This window comes from Hemicordylus capensis, chromosome 1 (assembly GCF_027244095.1).
Source record: "Hemicordylus capensis ecotype Gifberg chromosome 1, rHemCap1.1.pri, whole genome shotgun sequence".
Classification (NCBI taxonomy): Eukaryota; Metazoa; Chordata; class Lepidosauria; order Squamata; family Cordylidae; genus Hemicordylus; species Hemicordylus capensis.
Window position 1 is genome coordinate 57,627,300 of NC_069657.1, and position 15,396 is coordinate 57,642,695.

The 15,396-nt window shown below is 40.0% G+C and overlaps 1 protein-coding gene across 9 annotated transcripts in view; it reads right to left on the minus strand.

The window, feature by feature from the left end:
- Positions 1-257: 257 nt before the first annotated feature.
- The window catches only part of NUBPL (NUBP iron-sulfur cluster assembly factor, mitochondrial), a 105,017-nt gene continuing 89,878 nt past the window's right edge, over positions 258-15,396 (minus strand). For 8 of the 9 annotated variants that reach the window (XM_053283581.1, XM_053283579.1, XM_053283584.1 and 5 more), the window contains 3 exons: positions 11,122-11,242; positions 6,997-7,079; positions 258-978 (listed from right to left, as the gene is read on the minus strand). In XM_053283581.1, the coding sequence (XP_053139556.1) occupies positions 916-978; positions 6,997-7,079; positions 11,122-11,242 (267 nt within the window). In that variant the 3' untranslated portion in view covers positions 258-915. The remainder of the gene's footprint in view (positions 979-6,996; positions 7,080-11,121; positions 11,243-15,396) is intronic. The other variant, XM_053283580.1, reaches the window with a different exon arrangement.

The window sequence follows — 15,396 nt, forward strand, 5'->3', positions numbered from 1 at the left end:
GATGCATTCTTGTTCACGATCTAGTTCTATCAACACAAAAATAATTATGCAGAACTTAAGGCGGCAGAAAATGCAGATAAAAATGGCTCAGTATGTGGTGGATAAAGACTGCCAATTAGATCTTTTGTTTATGGATTCAGGGCTATTACTTCCTAGTGGGAATATATTCATATATGCAATCATCAGTAATTAATTTTTATCACTAATTTCCTCCCTGGGCAACCTGATCTCAGATACATCTAATTTTAATGAAGCACTTGTTGCTGCATTTTGGGTTTATTCAAGGCTCAACAGGATACAAGGAAATGGAGCAATTTGCTTAGACAATTACAATAAGGAATTATCTCATGATCAAGCATCAGCTGATAAGGGAAAAATGCATAAAACAAAAGTCAGTTCTTAGGATGCCTAGTTAATTGTTTGATGGCTAAGAAGTGAATCTTGCCTCGGCTTTTGACAATAAATCTTCATAGCAGAAAACCCCCCACAACTGCTAGTCTCTTCATTTTTAATACAAATACAAGACAGAGACAACCATTCATTCATATGTAGTAGCCCATTTTTGTATCTGGCAGTCAATTTATATGGAGAGATTATAAAAAAACTGGGGTGAATATCTCCCAGAACAAACCTTCCTGTTTAATATATTAGAGCTACTGAAGAACTTGAGTTTGTGCTCTTTGGCTCTTGCTGTTAGAGGAAAATCAAGTCTGTGCAAATGCTCAATATAACAACTTGATACTTGGACTGCTGAAAATGGTGAGGTGCCGATATTAAAATATTTAACTGCAACATTTTATAGTATATACAATTCAATTGCTATTCAAAAATACAAGAGTAAGATTCAGTCCACAACATAACATTGTTTCTTCTGTTACACCTCCTGATTGCAGTCACGGATCCACAAAATGGACTTCAAGTTGGAGCAACTGGTAATTTCTTCACTATTTCAGCAGCAATCTTTAAATAGGCTTGAGTCTGTAAAGATATTTAAAGACAACAAGTTTATCCCTTGGATTAATCTTTTATACATTTTAATAACATTGTCTAATACCTGTCACGAGCAAGCCAACCTCATCACCACTGCCTAGCTGAGCTGTTATATCATGGAGTGCTTAGATGCTTAAGAACACTTGAATGTAATGGAATAAATTGTTAGAGGTAGCAAGCTGACAGATTATGCAGGTTCTATGAATACACACACAAGTTTGGGTGGCTTGGGGGGGTCTGGAGAGACCTGCATTGACTCTGGACAGCAGAAGAGCTTTGCGTTTTTAGCAAGAAAAGTGATCAGAGACCCCTAGAGACCAAGTCCCAACCCAGAGAGATGCCCCAGGAGAATATCATGGCTGATGGTATCAAAAGCTGTCTCCTGGCATAGGTCATCCACCAGGACAACCAAGGTAGTTTCCATCCTGCATCTAGGCCGGAAGCCAGACTGGAAAGGATCTAAGTAATCAGATTCATTCAGGTCTGCCTGGAGCTGAGACACCACCACTGTCTCCAACATTCTTTAGTTCATATAACACTCAGCTCTGCCATTAATCCTGGCCAAGTGCTGGTATCCTTCCAGGAAAATAACGATGTTCTGCATGCCGACACCTGATGAGGCCCATTTGTTGAGCACATGGGACAGGGCCTTCTCAGGTGTTGTCCCCAGGCTATGGAACTCACTCTCAGCTGAGACCCACATGGATCCTTCTCTCCCAGCCTTTAGGAAGAATGTGAAGATTGCCCTTTTCATCCAGGCGTTTGGCCAATGAGCTTTTCTTTGCTCTTTTTAAACTTTTAGTGGTATTGTTCTGTTTTTATTGAATTGTTTTTATTTTGTTAACTGCATCTTAGGACGAAGGGCAGTAAATAAATATAAATAAACAAGGCTGCTAATTATAGACTACAAGCATGTATGACCATTAACTTTGGGGGAGGGGGGATCCTTATAATACACAGAATTGTGGAACTGACCTTTGAATCTCTTGCTAAATATGTTTTCTTCTTGTAACCTTCATCAGCAGGCAAGAGGAGATCAAAACAGCAGCTAGCCTCAATTCTCTCTTTTATATAAACGTAAAATCTACACATTTATTTAATTTAACATATTTATGTTGAACTTTTTATCCTATTCATATTCTTTTTAATTGACTATTTATCTGATTTAAAAGGTGGATTCAATTGTTTGTACTATCATTACTAAGCAACACAAGATAGTTTGAAATGAAACAAGAGAATTTTAATCCAGAAAATGCAGTGGAGATTTTACAGTTATCATTTATCATCCAGAAATGTTTTTATATTAATATGATGTGTGCTAGATGTAGTCCTTTTCCACCTCCTTTTTAGTTTGGAACTTCTAATGGGAATTGTTATAGCTCATCTTTCTGCAAACATGCAGTGCATTTTCCTTTCCCAAAGTTGACAGCTTAACATTAACAATTTGCTGACCAATCATTTGGAGGCCAAAGGCCTGTTTTGCAGCACAGAGAGAAACAAAACAGAGCAGGTAAAAAGGCAGAAGTTCTTTTAAGATCTTTGAAATAAGAGTGAACAATGGTCCAGCAAAGACCTACCAATCCTTGACTTACTGCCTCAGTCCCCCCAGAAATTAGTCATTATCTATGTTAAAGTGCTGGACTAGGACCGGGGAGGCCTGAGCTCAAATCCCCATTCAGCCATAAAACTAGCTGGGTGACTCTGGGCCAGTCACTTCTCTCTCAGCCTAACCTACTTCACAGGGTTGTTGTGAAAGAGAAACTCAAGTATGTAGTACACCGCTCTGGGCTCCTTGGAGGAAGAGTGGGATATAAATGTAAAATAATAATAAAATAATAAATAAGAGTTCTCAAATTAAGAGTGGATTCCAGTTTCTACTTCTTGACTACTTCCTACATTCGAGAGAACACACATGTACAGACAGATCACTGCTGTTTTCATGGAAGCAGTTCCCACAACCCATGAGGTACTTAAAAATTTAAAAGCAATTTGCCTTCGTGGTTGCAGAAGCTGGAGCAGCAAGAACTATGCAAAAGGTCAAACTGCACCCATGATTCCACAGTGCATGCTCCTTTAGGTTGCAGTCAAATTCATGAGTCAAGCATGAATCACCAAACAGCTCAGCATAGCATGCCAGATGTATTAAGAGAAATTAACTCAGGATACATTCTACACAGCTCTTAATTCAGACTAGGAGCAGGTAGAATTCCTTCCTCTATTAGAACTGTCACAGGAGTGACTAGTGGGAGCAGTTCTGTAAAAACGGAAGAGACTGCAATCCTACATATATTTACCTTGGAATAAGTACTACTGAACACAGTAGAACTTACTGCAGAGTAATCACATATAGGCCTGTAGAGATAGCACAGGAAGTTGGTTGGTTGGCTGGCTGTGCCATCAAGTTGGTGTCAACTCCCGGCGACCACAGAGCCATGTGGTTTTCTTGGTAGAATACAGGAGTGGTTTACCATTACCTTGTCCCGTGCAGTGTGAGATAATGCCTATCAGCACTTCCCTATATCACTGCTGCCCGATATAGGAGTTTCCCATATTCTGGGAAACACACCAGTGGGGATTCGAACCAACAGCCTCCTGCTCTCTAGGCAGGTTGCTTCCCCGCTGCGCCATTAGGTGGCTAAAGGTAAAGTTGTGCCATCAAGTCGGTGTCAACTCCTGGTGACCACAGAGCCATGTGGTTTTCTTTGGTAGAATACAGGAGTGGTTTACCAATGCCATCTCCTGCACAGTATGAGACAATGCCTTTCAGCATTTTCCTATATCGCTGCTGCCTGATATAGGTGTTTCCCATAGCCTGGGAAACATACCAGCAGGGATTCGAACCGGCAACCTCTTGCTCCCTAGGCAAGTTACTTCCCCGGGGCGCCATTAGGTGGCTAGCACCTGATAAAGTCTTCCTAGTGGGGGAAAGTTCCTTCTGTCCCTACCCCCTGGGTCAGCAATTACAAATGCCAGTGGGGAACACTAGGAAATGAAGTTCTGCGCCCTCCCTCGCAATAATTCTAAATTTGTTTGTAATATCAGCTACATCCTATTGTACTGCCTTTTCATTTTCAATTGACCTTCCAAGTTTTATCTTTTTTGGCCCAATTCTGTACACTAATCATAGTTCAGACAGGACTATGCAAATTCATTATTTATAATGGGTTGCATCCATTCATGGAAGGAGCGTTCACTGATGATGCACTGCTGCACCAAGAACTCTGGATGCCACCCATTTATTTTATACATTTCTATCCTACCTTTTGGATCCAAGCAGCAACAAGGCAGGATCCTTTTACTTTATTGTAACTTTTTGTTTTGGGAGTTTTACTTGTATGCTTTATTTTGTTTTATTGTCCCCAGAGAACAATTTTTTACGGGGGCAGCTAACCAATAAAGTTATTATTTATTTTTCCAGACAAAATAAAAACACAACAAAATTCAGTAACAAAAGATAGCATCCCAAAGGGTAAGTTGTACATTCCAAGCAGAAGAAGAACTTCTCAGAGAAAATAAATCAGGTGTGTAAAACATCTGAGCATCACTGAGATAGGCAGACTTGTATGCCAAACCTGGTAACTACAAACTTGGGCAACTTACTACTATTATCAGTTAAGGAGTTATATTCTGACTTTGCTCCATGACTATCCCAGAGGGTTGAATACTTTTTGCACATATGTATGCATATCATCACCTGGAATAAACCCTGAGAACAGATTGAAAATGCTGTTATACCCCTGCCTATTAAATACCAAGTTAAAATTTATGAACAAAAGAAGTAATTAGATACTTTTAATTATATACTGCTTTAATAGTTTGATGGTTTTTAATAGTTTTAATGTTGTTTTAAATTGTTGTAATGTTTTAACCTTTTAACTTGTTTTTGTTTTCTTGTAAACTGCCCCGAGACTTGTGCTTTGGGTGGTATACAAATATGTTAAATAAATAACAGTGGTACATCTGCTGGTAACCTCTAGGCTGGATTACTGCAATGCGCTTTATGTGGGGCTACCTTTGTACATAGTCCAGAAACTGTAGCTGGTTTCAGATTGTGGCAGTCAGGTTGGTCTCTGGGTCATCTAGGAGAGACCATATTACTCCTGTGTTGAAGGAATTGCACTGGCTGCCAATACATTTCTAGGCAAAATATAAGGTGCTGGTCATTACCTATAAAGCCCTAAACAGCTTAGGCCTTGGATATTTAAGAGAACGTCTTCTTCTCCATGAGCCCCACCGCCTGCTAAGATCATCTGGAGAAGATCGCCTGCGGCTGCTGCCAACTCATCTGGTGGCTACTTGGGAACAAGCCTTTTCTGTTACAGCCCCTGGACTTTGGAATGCGCTCCCTGTTGAAATAAGAGCCTCCCCATCTCTGGCAATTTTTTTAAAAGGCACTGAAGACACATTTATTCACCCAGGCTTTTAATTAGATTTATAGTTTTAAATAATTTTAATGCTGGGTTTTAAATGTTTTTAATCTTTCAAATGATTTTAATCTTTTAAATGATTTCAATTGTTAATTATTTAATGTTTTAAATGATTTTAATTGTAAACTGCCCAGATACGCAAGTTTTGGGTGTTATAGAAATATTTTAAATAAATAAATGAAAGTAGGCACCACACTTTGAAGCATCATATGGCAAAGCAATCCAAAACTGCATGTGAGCACTGTAAGAGATTCCCATTAGGGTATGCTGCTTTGGGAAGAGAAGGTTCCAAGTTGCCTCCCTGGCACCTCCAAGATAGGGCTGGGTGATACTACTGCCTGTAACCTTGGAGAAGCCAATGCCAGTCTGGGTAGGCAATACTGAACTAGATTGTCCAATGGTTCCTATCTGCTGAAACCTCAAGACTGATTCCTTGTGAAAAACCTTTCTATCCTGCTCCACCGTAATGACATTTTATAAGGATTAAAAAACAAAACATCACATACAGTATACTGTGCAGAGTCTCTTGTTAAAGAATTGGCCACTGGAGATGTTTTTATTAGACACTGACATATGAAGATATTGGGCTAGTTAGGGGTCATATAAGACATTAAGTAGTATAATTTCTTTCTATTTCTATATAGAAGTTTCTCTTTTCACTCCACTGGAATGTTTTTGTACCAAAAATGCAACTTGGATGCCTCTCATGAGGACACACTTCTGTTTCCAGTGAAAACCTTACACTATGTATAGGTTCAATATTTCATGTCTTTTTATTTATTCAATATATTTGTAAACCACCCTAAACTTATGTCTGGGCAGTTTACAACATAAAACAAGCTAGAAGAAAAATTAAAATATTACAACAATTTAAAACCACAATTCTGGTTAAAAAGCTTGGGTGAAAAATGCATCTTTAATTACTTCTTTTTTAAAAAGCTGTCACAGGTGGAGAGGCTCTTATTAGACAGGATTGGTCTGCCCTTTCATATTTTCTGCTACTCAACTACAAAATGATAACCTGAATAACCTTCTTCATGGTCTAACTGTAATGTGGCCTCGTTCCCTTTTCTCCTTTATTAGTTTGCAAAGATCTTACAGAATTACTTTCTATTCTAATCATGGCGAAGCAGCAATTAAACAGATATACAGAGACAGGCAGCAGAGGTGCTAGAATATGCATACAAGGGAAGTAGATGAAGTCATGGTCTGACACAAAAGTAAGGTTTTGTACTTGAGCACATGAAATACTTTCCCATTCAGCCATGAAACTAGCTGGGTGACTCTGGGCCAGTCACTTCTTTCTCAGCCTAACCTACTTCACAGGTTTGTTGTGAGGAGAAACTTAACTATGTACACCAGGGGTTCTCAACCTTGAGTCCCCAGATGTACATGGACTTCAACTCCCATAATCCCCAACCAAAGGCCATTGGGGCTGGGGATTATGGGAGCTGAAGTCCAATAACATCTGGGGACCCAAGGTTGAGAACCCCTGGTGTACACCACTCTGGGGCTCCTTGGAGGAAGAGCAGAATATAAATGTAAAGCAAGCAAGCAAACAAACAAACATTAAACTCACCACATTGCTCTGTGGCTGTGAAACTACAATAGGCTTGCCTGTGTCGGATGTCTCTCTTATGTGAACATGTAGTGGAACATCTCCTGCATTAAGAACATAATGTGTACAAAGGCTCAGTATTTTACAAAGGCCTTTAATTTAGCTTGAAATCCTATCCCAGTGCAACGATCGGTATTTGAAAGGAAAATCAGCTGGAATAGAAACTGTCAAAATCATTAGAAGAATTTTTCAAAATTCATTCCTTTTGGATAGCTAGTATATTGCTTTGCAATCATCTCCAAATGGCAGAGAGGCACCTTTCTTGTGGACTAAAATTATTCAATAAAAGGGAACACAAAATTCATTCTTGACCTATTTAGGGTGACAAAAGAGAGCATGCCAGACCTGCATGCCCCATGGGGCATTCAGAACAGCAGCCTGCTCTCTACTAGAGGACCACAAACTGGTTTTGAAGAAGTACTGTAGTCTATGCTGCAGTACAGGGACTGGTGGCACTGCTATGCCAAAAGCAGAGCAAAAGCCCAGCTGGACACATGTAATGTCCTGAATGCATGTAAATAGGCCCACAGAGTTGCAGGTTGACCATACCACAGCCAGAAAACTAATTCCCAAAGTTTTAGGGTAACATTATCCAGTTCACAAAATATTCCTCCATTACATATTTCTCTAACACAGCTATTCATTCCCCACTGATTTCCAGTGCTGTAACAGTCTAATCAATATTCAAATACATGCTTAAATATTTAATTGCCAGAATGAAAGGAAGTGTTATTGTTATTAGAAGACTACTGATTTAATTAAGTGCTAGTTACATATTCAATTACTTTTCTCGCCAACAGTTAACTGTATATTGTGCTTTTCTAATCAGCTGGGGACTGCCACAGAAATAAAGAAAAATTACACATTAATACACTAGGTAGTCTTTAAAAAGACACCTTATGAAATATAATGTGTTTCGATTTCAACAACTGCAACATTATACAAAGACTGAAATTATAAAACCAAACATATACATAAAACTGCTTATTCCTGTTTTTTGTTCTCACTATTGAGATGTACAGACAACAGTGTTTAAGGATTAATCACATACTGTGATTGACTGTTAGCACTTGTGTGTTGGTGTATGTATCTGCACCTTTAATGAAAGTGTGGTGCCAAAGACAAATATCATAACTTTCTGATGGTGTACTAATGAGATAATCAAAGCATCTAGTCTAAAGTCCTAGTCCAAACACTCACTTGCCAGCAGAGCATGAGCAAGCTGTAAAATTCTTATTTTGTTTTAAAAACTAATTTCATTAAACTGAAAGACCTTTCTCCAGTATAGAGGAATTTAAGGCTGCAATCCTACGCACACTTACCTGGGAACCCTGTTGAACATAGCAGGAATAATTTCTGAGTAAACATGCATAGGATTGTGCTGCAAGAGTGATAGTCTATCAAAATCTCTTCCATAGTCCCATTTACTTTCTATGCTAAAGGAAAACATGCTGTTTACATGAATCATTGTGACATATAGCAGGATTCTGTGTCCTTTTCCCATGGGAGCACAAGGTATTGCTGGCATGGTCACATCAAAAACCACCCTAACGAAAGAACACACCTGTTTATCCTACTGCTCCCCAAAAAAGCTTTGCCAATTGACACATACTCTCTCTGAGCTATCAAGACACCAGGATTCTGTATCAATTCCAACTACTTTTTACCTTCTCCCAACTGGATAATCTAGATCAGTGTTTCTCAGCCACCGGTCCGTGGACCAGTGCCGGTCCGTGAAGTGTTGGGTACCGGTCTGTGAGGCATCACTACTAAACATCACCCCCCAAAAAAACAATTTTGGGCCAGCAGGAGCCACCAGGAGCTCTTGGGAGCTCATTTCCAGGCAGCCCTCACTGCTCGATAACATTCATTTCACTTCCTCGAAATGAACATTATCCAGCAGTGAGGGCTGCCTGGAAATGAGCTCCGGAGAGCTGCCCAAAATTGTTTTATTTTTGGGGGGGGGTGCCTGGGGGGGGATTTGAGACGAGGGGGGCAACCGCCTTACTATCTGCTGGTCCAGAAAACTGCGCACAAATAATGTACCGGTCCATGACTCCAAAAACATTGAGAAAAACTGATCTAGATAATGAATCCATTTGTTAAAGAAGTGGAACATGGGTTTTAGCCAGGCCCATAGTCAGCTGGAGGCATGGTGTGTAGCTGCCACACCAAAAGATTCTCCTTCCTCCCCAGCCTCACTGACTGTTTTCACTGGACATTTTATAACCTGCCTCCTCGACTTCTGCAATCCACCCCCCAAATTTTCTGAGGCTGGTTACAGGCCTAGCTTTAGCCCTAAACGAGTGGAAAAGCCAGTGGCATTCTGTGAAGGAAGATCAACACAGATATTAATATTAACAGGGGTTTAAAAAACCCACGCAGCAGCTGGTCAAATTGCTCTGAAGTTGAACATAAATGCTTGAATAGTTTTTTGCCCTTTGCATTTTTTCATTCAAAAGTATGGAATAACCAGTTTGTTATGTAGCCAGTGCTGGTCATTCCTCATTAGTCAATTGCTTCCATGTATATTGGTACATGTCAGAAGAGCAATGAATCTCCTCTAATTATAGGAAGTTTTGCCACTGGAGGTTTCCTACTGACCGGTATAACTCAAGGCTGAAACAAGGTCCCAGAATAATCCTCATTATACTTCTAGCAGACAGCTTGGCTAACCCAACTGTGTACTTTTAATTATGGATTTCCTTGCTCTGCTAGATCTCTGTCAGCTCCTGAAGTTTCTATGAAGATTTTTTGTGAAATCAGCTTCCTAGTTCTGATGGAAGGAGGAGAGCTGGTCTTGTGGTAGCAAGCATGAATTGTCCCCTTAGCTAAGCAGGGTCTGCCCTAGTTTGCATTTGAATGGGAGACTACATGTGAGCACTGTAAGATATTCCCCTTAGGGGATGGGGCCGCTCTGGAAAGAGTATCTGCACCCTTGCAGGCAGAAGGTTCCAAGCTCCTTCCCTGGCATCTCAAAGATAGGGCTGAGAGAGACTCCTGCCTGCAACCTTGGAGAAGCCACTGCCAGTCTGTGTAAACAATACTGAGCTAGATGGACCAATCGTCTGATTCGGTATAAGGCAGCATCCTATGTTCCTAATGAATAATCTGTGTGAACTGATGCAATTATAGCAGTGCATGAGAATATATATCAGCAGCAGATACAATTATCTCACTGACAAACTTAATTAAGGAATACTATGCTTTATATTTCATTATCAGCTTACATTTGAAACATCACAGGCTTCAACATAGGATTTCAGTGACTGCTAACTTCTTCAGCCCGGGCAATCATACTCTCCTTGCCAACCAATCCTGGTGCTATCCCTCCCAGCCATGATTGCGTCATTCCCTTCACAGTCAACTTGACTAGGAATGTCTCTCTTCCTCTTCTCCCAGCTGAACAGCTTGGTAGACTACTTCTGATCTGGTCAATGAACTCACAACCTGCAAGCAACAGGATGTCATACCAGCCACCACTGGGTGTTTTCACATTTTCCCAATGGGTTGGGGGAGGGATGTCTGATGAGTACCAGACATTATACACCAGTACACAGAGATAAGGTAAAAATTGACTTTGTGTATCTTTTTTTTAAAGATGCAAAGCTGCTTATGTTTAATGCCAACAGCGTGAAGTGTGCTCTGCATCTGTAGAGACAACAACGTTTCTAGGAGATAGTCAATGAATTAACATCCCCACACAAAAGAGGAATTTTACTACTCTTCATTTGTTTTCTGAACAAAATTTGACTAGAACGAAGTTCCTACAATATAGTACGTACAATCCCAACAGACTTCAGTTATAGGAGGGAGGAAAAAAGTATCATTAGTACCTGTATTTGGAACAAGTAACACTGAATAAGTTAATTTAAAAAATCAAGGCCAAAGGTATTTCAGTATTAACTTCAATTCATCATAGCAGCCATGAATACACCATGCAAGGGCACAATCCAGACTAAGTATTCAAAATCCATTTATTTCAATGGGATTAAAGAGCCACCAAGTATCTCTGGGCTGAGTCCCACATTTCTTTCAAATATTTTTATTTGAAAAAAATAAATTTTAAAATCATAGAGTTCTTACCTAAAACATCTAGATCAAGATCATTAGCTAGGTTCCTCACACCATCATTTCCAAAAATATGAGTTTCATGTTTACATTTTGGACACTGGAAAATGCTCATGTTTTGAACAAGCCCCAAAACCTGGTGGATTTAAAAAAATGCAATGGTTTGAAAGATACTGTATTACAAATAAAATAATAATAAAGTGACATGTTAGTTTCATCTAACTAGACAACAAACTTTACAGAAATAAAGTCTATTCCATCATTCCGAAAATATAAGGAGTGTCCCCACTATTTTTGTGTTTATATTTCACAACTTGATGTTATGAATCAGATGATGAAACAAAATGTTAAGTATATCGCAATCACATTTTTTGCACCCATCACTCCCCCAACCACTAAGATGCTCCAGACAGAAACATTTTCTCTGAGTGGGGAGAATTCTGGTGACTTGTTATGAAAATAATATGCTGTTTATCAACACCACATGCAGTCTGAGCAGGCAGGAAACAAATAGGCAGGTGTTCGTGTTCATTCTGCTAGGCCCCACAAAGCAACATTGCCAGCCTGGAGCCTCAAACTCTATAATATTAGAATTTCTCTCTCTTTCTTCCTCCAACCACCCAAATTCAAAACTGCCAACTTTCCAGGTCTCTCAGACACCCCACTTCAAACTCATACCAGATTAACGAGTTTCACAAGCTCTTCCCACCTTACAGGAAGGTATGAGCCAATCCTCTAAATGGCTGAAATGATCTGCTTCTCAACTGTTCATTAATTATTAATCACTGGTAGTAGCCAAGTCATGCCAAAGTCTTTGAACAGCATAGCTCATTAACAATATTTTCCCCATTCTTTAAAAAACAAAAACCTGTTTTACTGGCTATTTATCCGAAAATGTCTTCCGGAAAAAAGAGAACCACAATTTGCTATTCTCTCTCAAGTGCAAAGACACATTTAAAGATCAAATCACAGAAATAATTACATAAGGCACAATGTGACAAACTATTGAAGGAAGATCCAACACACTTATTAGATGTACCCTTTTAAATGCTAAATGCTCCACGTTAAATCAGAGGACCTGTCAAAGTTAGCTAGCCTGTGCATAACAAAGATACTTCCTCTTTTAATGAGGACAGGGAGAAAAATAAACCTAATTATATTTTATTCATCACTCAAACCAACTTATTTGCCCCCGCCCTTTCCCTCAAACACAGAAAAACATTAGAAACAGCATGACCAGACTTTATAGCAAACTTTTTATTATAAAAATGTTGAATTTACAAAGTTCCTACAGTCTTGGTTGTAGGAGATAGTGGGATGTTTATACATATATACTATATATAGACTTGCAAAATTAAATATGAGGACCTTTCCCCCCAGGTACATGGGGCATCAAATATTTGTTGCACACACAAAGTTCTACCAATCCATTTATACACCTACTGAGCACAGCAGAAGATAGTTGTGTATAAAATTTAGTGTTTGAAGACAAAACACTGCTAGTTCTTCCAAGGTTACTGAAGCTAATACTCAAGAGCATTTCCTACCAGGGAACAAATATAGGCCTCTCTATACTCTGAAAAGTTACCTTTTGTAAATATTGAAATGTCACAGTATAGTGTAGTGGCCAACAGTGAAAGCTGGGAAATCTCTGGTGCAATAATAGGAACCAAAGCATTTCATGAGCACATACATGGAGGGATGCAATTCTGGGGACAAGAGAAGAATATTGAAACTTAGGGCAGCCACCATTTTGAAGAAAGAACTTCATAGTTAAGTACAGTTTGTTTTACAATACTCTGTGGCATAGGTTTTTTGTTTATTTTCAGCATCAAATTTCACTTTCGTCATTAATTTCCTAGGTCGCCTTCAGAAAGCTTCTGCCCCTCAATTTCAGTTTCCCCATTTACAATATGGAAATAATACTCAACTACCTCACAGGGTTTCATGTAAGAATGGGTAGTACAAACTCTTAAACCTGCTGCTCAGGAGAAGAAGAAAAAGGTGTGGATGGATGTAAAACATCTTGTAAAAGCTCAGGGGATTGCACCCTACCGCGGTTTATGCTGCGGTGGGGTAATTCGAGTTGAGTTATGACAAGCCAGCACAGGCTTATCTGTGCCTACCCCTCATTCAAGTTTATCTGAATTGCGTTCAAAGAATTGCATTCTTTGGATCTGTCCCGCCTCCACTATCGCCATGGTTGAGTTATTACCTTGGCTGTGGTGGTCTGGGGCTCAGGAAGTTGGTGAGCTTAACAGGTCCAGGAAGAAGATGTTTAAAATTGTTTCTTGGCAGGGAGGTATCCTCTTCACACAGACTGAATCTTTTTCAGGAGGGTGGGAATGCTTATGTGCAGGCTTGAAAGGCAGGCATTTCTGCCTTCCTTTCTATGTGTTTGTTTGGCGGGATGGGCCCTGGCTTGGCCACAGTCCCACCTGTGGCAGTAGAGACATAGGGACAGCATGACAATTAATCTTGAATATTAATTTTTGGTATTTGTTTATCACTTTGTTATTAATTATTTTGCTATGTTAATTAACAGACGCTTGTAATGTTGTGTTAAGACAATTTATAGCTTTATACAACTTATCTGTGCAGACTATGGGGCAGTGCAAACCAGCATTGCCCTATATGTTCTCAGCATCGTATTGGTTGCTGTCCTTTAGTCTCCTTTTGCAAACAATGCCTAATTTTATTTATTTATTTGTTTCCTTACATTTATAGACAGCCCTATCCAAAGGCTCTGGGAGGTGCACAACAGGTTTAAAAAGACATAAAAACAAACATCATTTAAAACACAGTGCTTAAAACAATTTTAGGGCTCTCTTAAATGACAACAATGAGCCTAAACTGCGATATCTGCTGGGAGTGCATTCCACAGGCCAGGAGCAGCTACAGAGAAGGCCTGTTTCCAGATCGCCACCAGATGTATCGGTGGTAACTGGAGACGGACCTCTCCAGATGACCTCAACGAATGATGGGGATCATACCAAAGAAGGCGCTCTCTAAGGTAGCCTGGACCCAAACTGTCCAGAGCTTTAAAGGTAATAATCAGCACTTTGTATTTTGACTGGAAACATATCGGCAGCCAGTGCACCTGTTAAAAGACAGGCATAATATGGTTTCTCCGGGTTACCCCAAAGACCAGTCTGGCTGCTGCATTTTGAACTAACTGAAGTTTCCGAATTACGTACGAAGGCAGCCCCACATAGAACACATTGCAATAGTCAAACCTGGAGGTTACCAGCTGAGGCACCACTGTTTTGAGATTGCTCTCTTCAAGAAATGGACAGAGCTGTTGAATCAGCCAAAGTTAAAGGAAAGCGCTCCTGGCCATAGCCTCCATCTAAGACACTAGGGTAAGGTCTAGATCCAAGAGCACTCCCAAGCTGCATACCTGTTCCTTCTGGGTGAGTGTAACCCCATGCAGCACAGGAAGATCTAATTCATCCCGATCCCCCATAATGAGCAGCTCAGTTTTGCTTGGATTCAGCTTCATTTTGTTATTCCTCATCCAGCCCATTACTGTCAATAGGCAGGCATTTAGGGAGTGGATGCCATTTTCTGATGATGGGGGGCGGGGAGGAGGAGAAATAGATTTGGGTGTCACCAGCATACTGATAACACCCTGCACCAAATCTCCTGATGACCACACCCAGCAGTTTCATGTAGATGTTAAAAAGCACTGGTGACAGAATGGAGCCCTGATGGACTCCATACAATAGCTCCCATTTCGAAGAGCAACCGTCACCAAGCTCCATCATCTGCAATATGCCTGAGAGATAGGAGTGGAACCACTGAGCTTTGCATGGCACATTAATTCCTTTCCTTCCATATTTTTTGGGTGTGTGTGTGTGTGTGTGTGTGTGTGTGGTATCTATTGATCGATTGATTAATTGTCATCAAGTCAGTGTTGACTCTTAGCAACCACATAGATTGATTCTCTCCAAGATGATCTGTCTTCAACTTGGCTTTTAAGGTCTCTCAGTGGTGCATTCACTGCTGTCGTAATCGAACCCATCAACCTTGCTTCTGGTCATCCTCTTCTCTGTCCTTCAACTTGCATTATGGACTTCTCAAGGGAGCTGGGTTTTGGCAAAATGTGTCCAAAGTATGATAGTTTGAGCCTGGTCATTTGTGCCTTGAGTGAAAATTCTGGATTGATTTATTCTATGATCCATTTGTTTGTTTTCCTGGCTGTCTATGGTATCCTCAAAAGTCTTTTCCGGCACCAAAGTTCAAAAGCGTCAATACTTTTTCTAAGCCGCTTCTTCAAAGTCCAGCTTT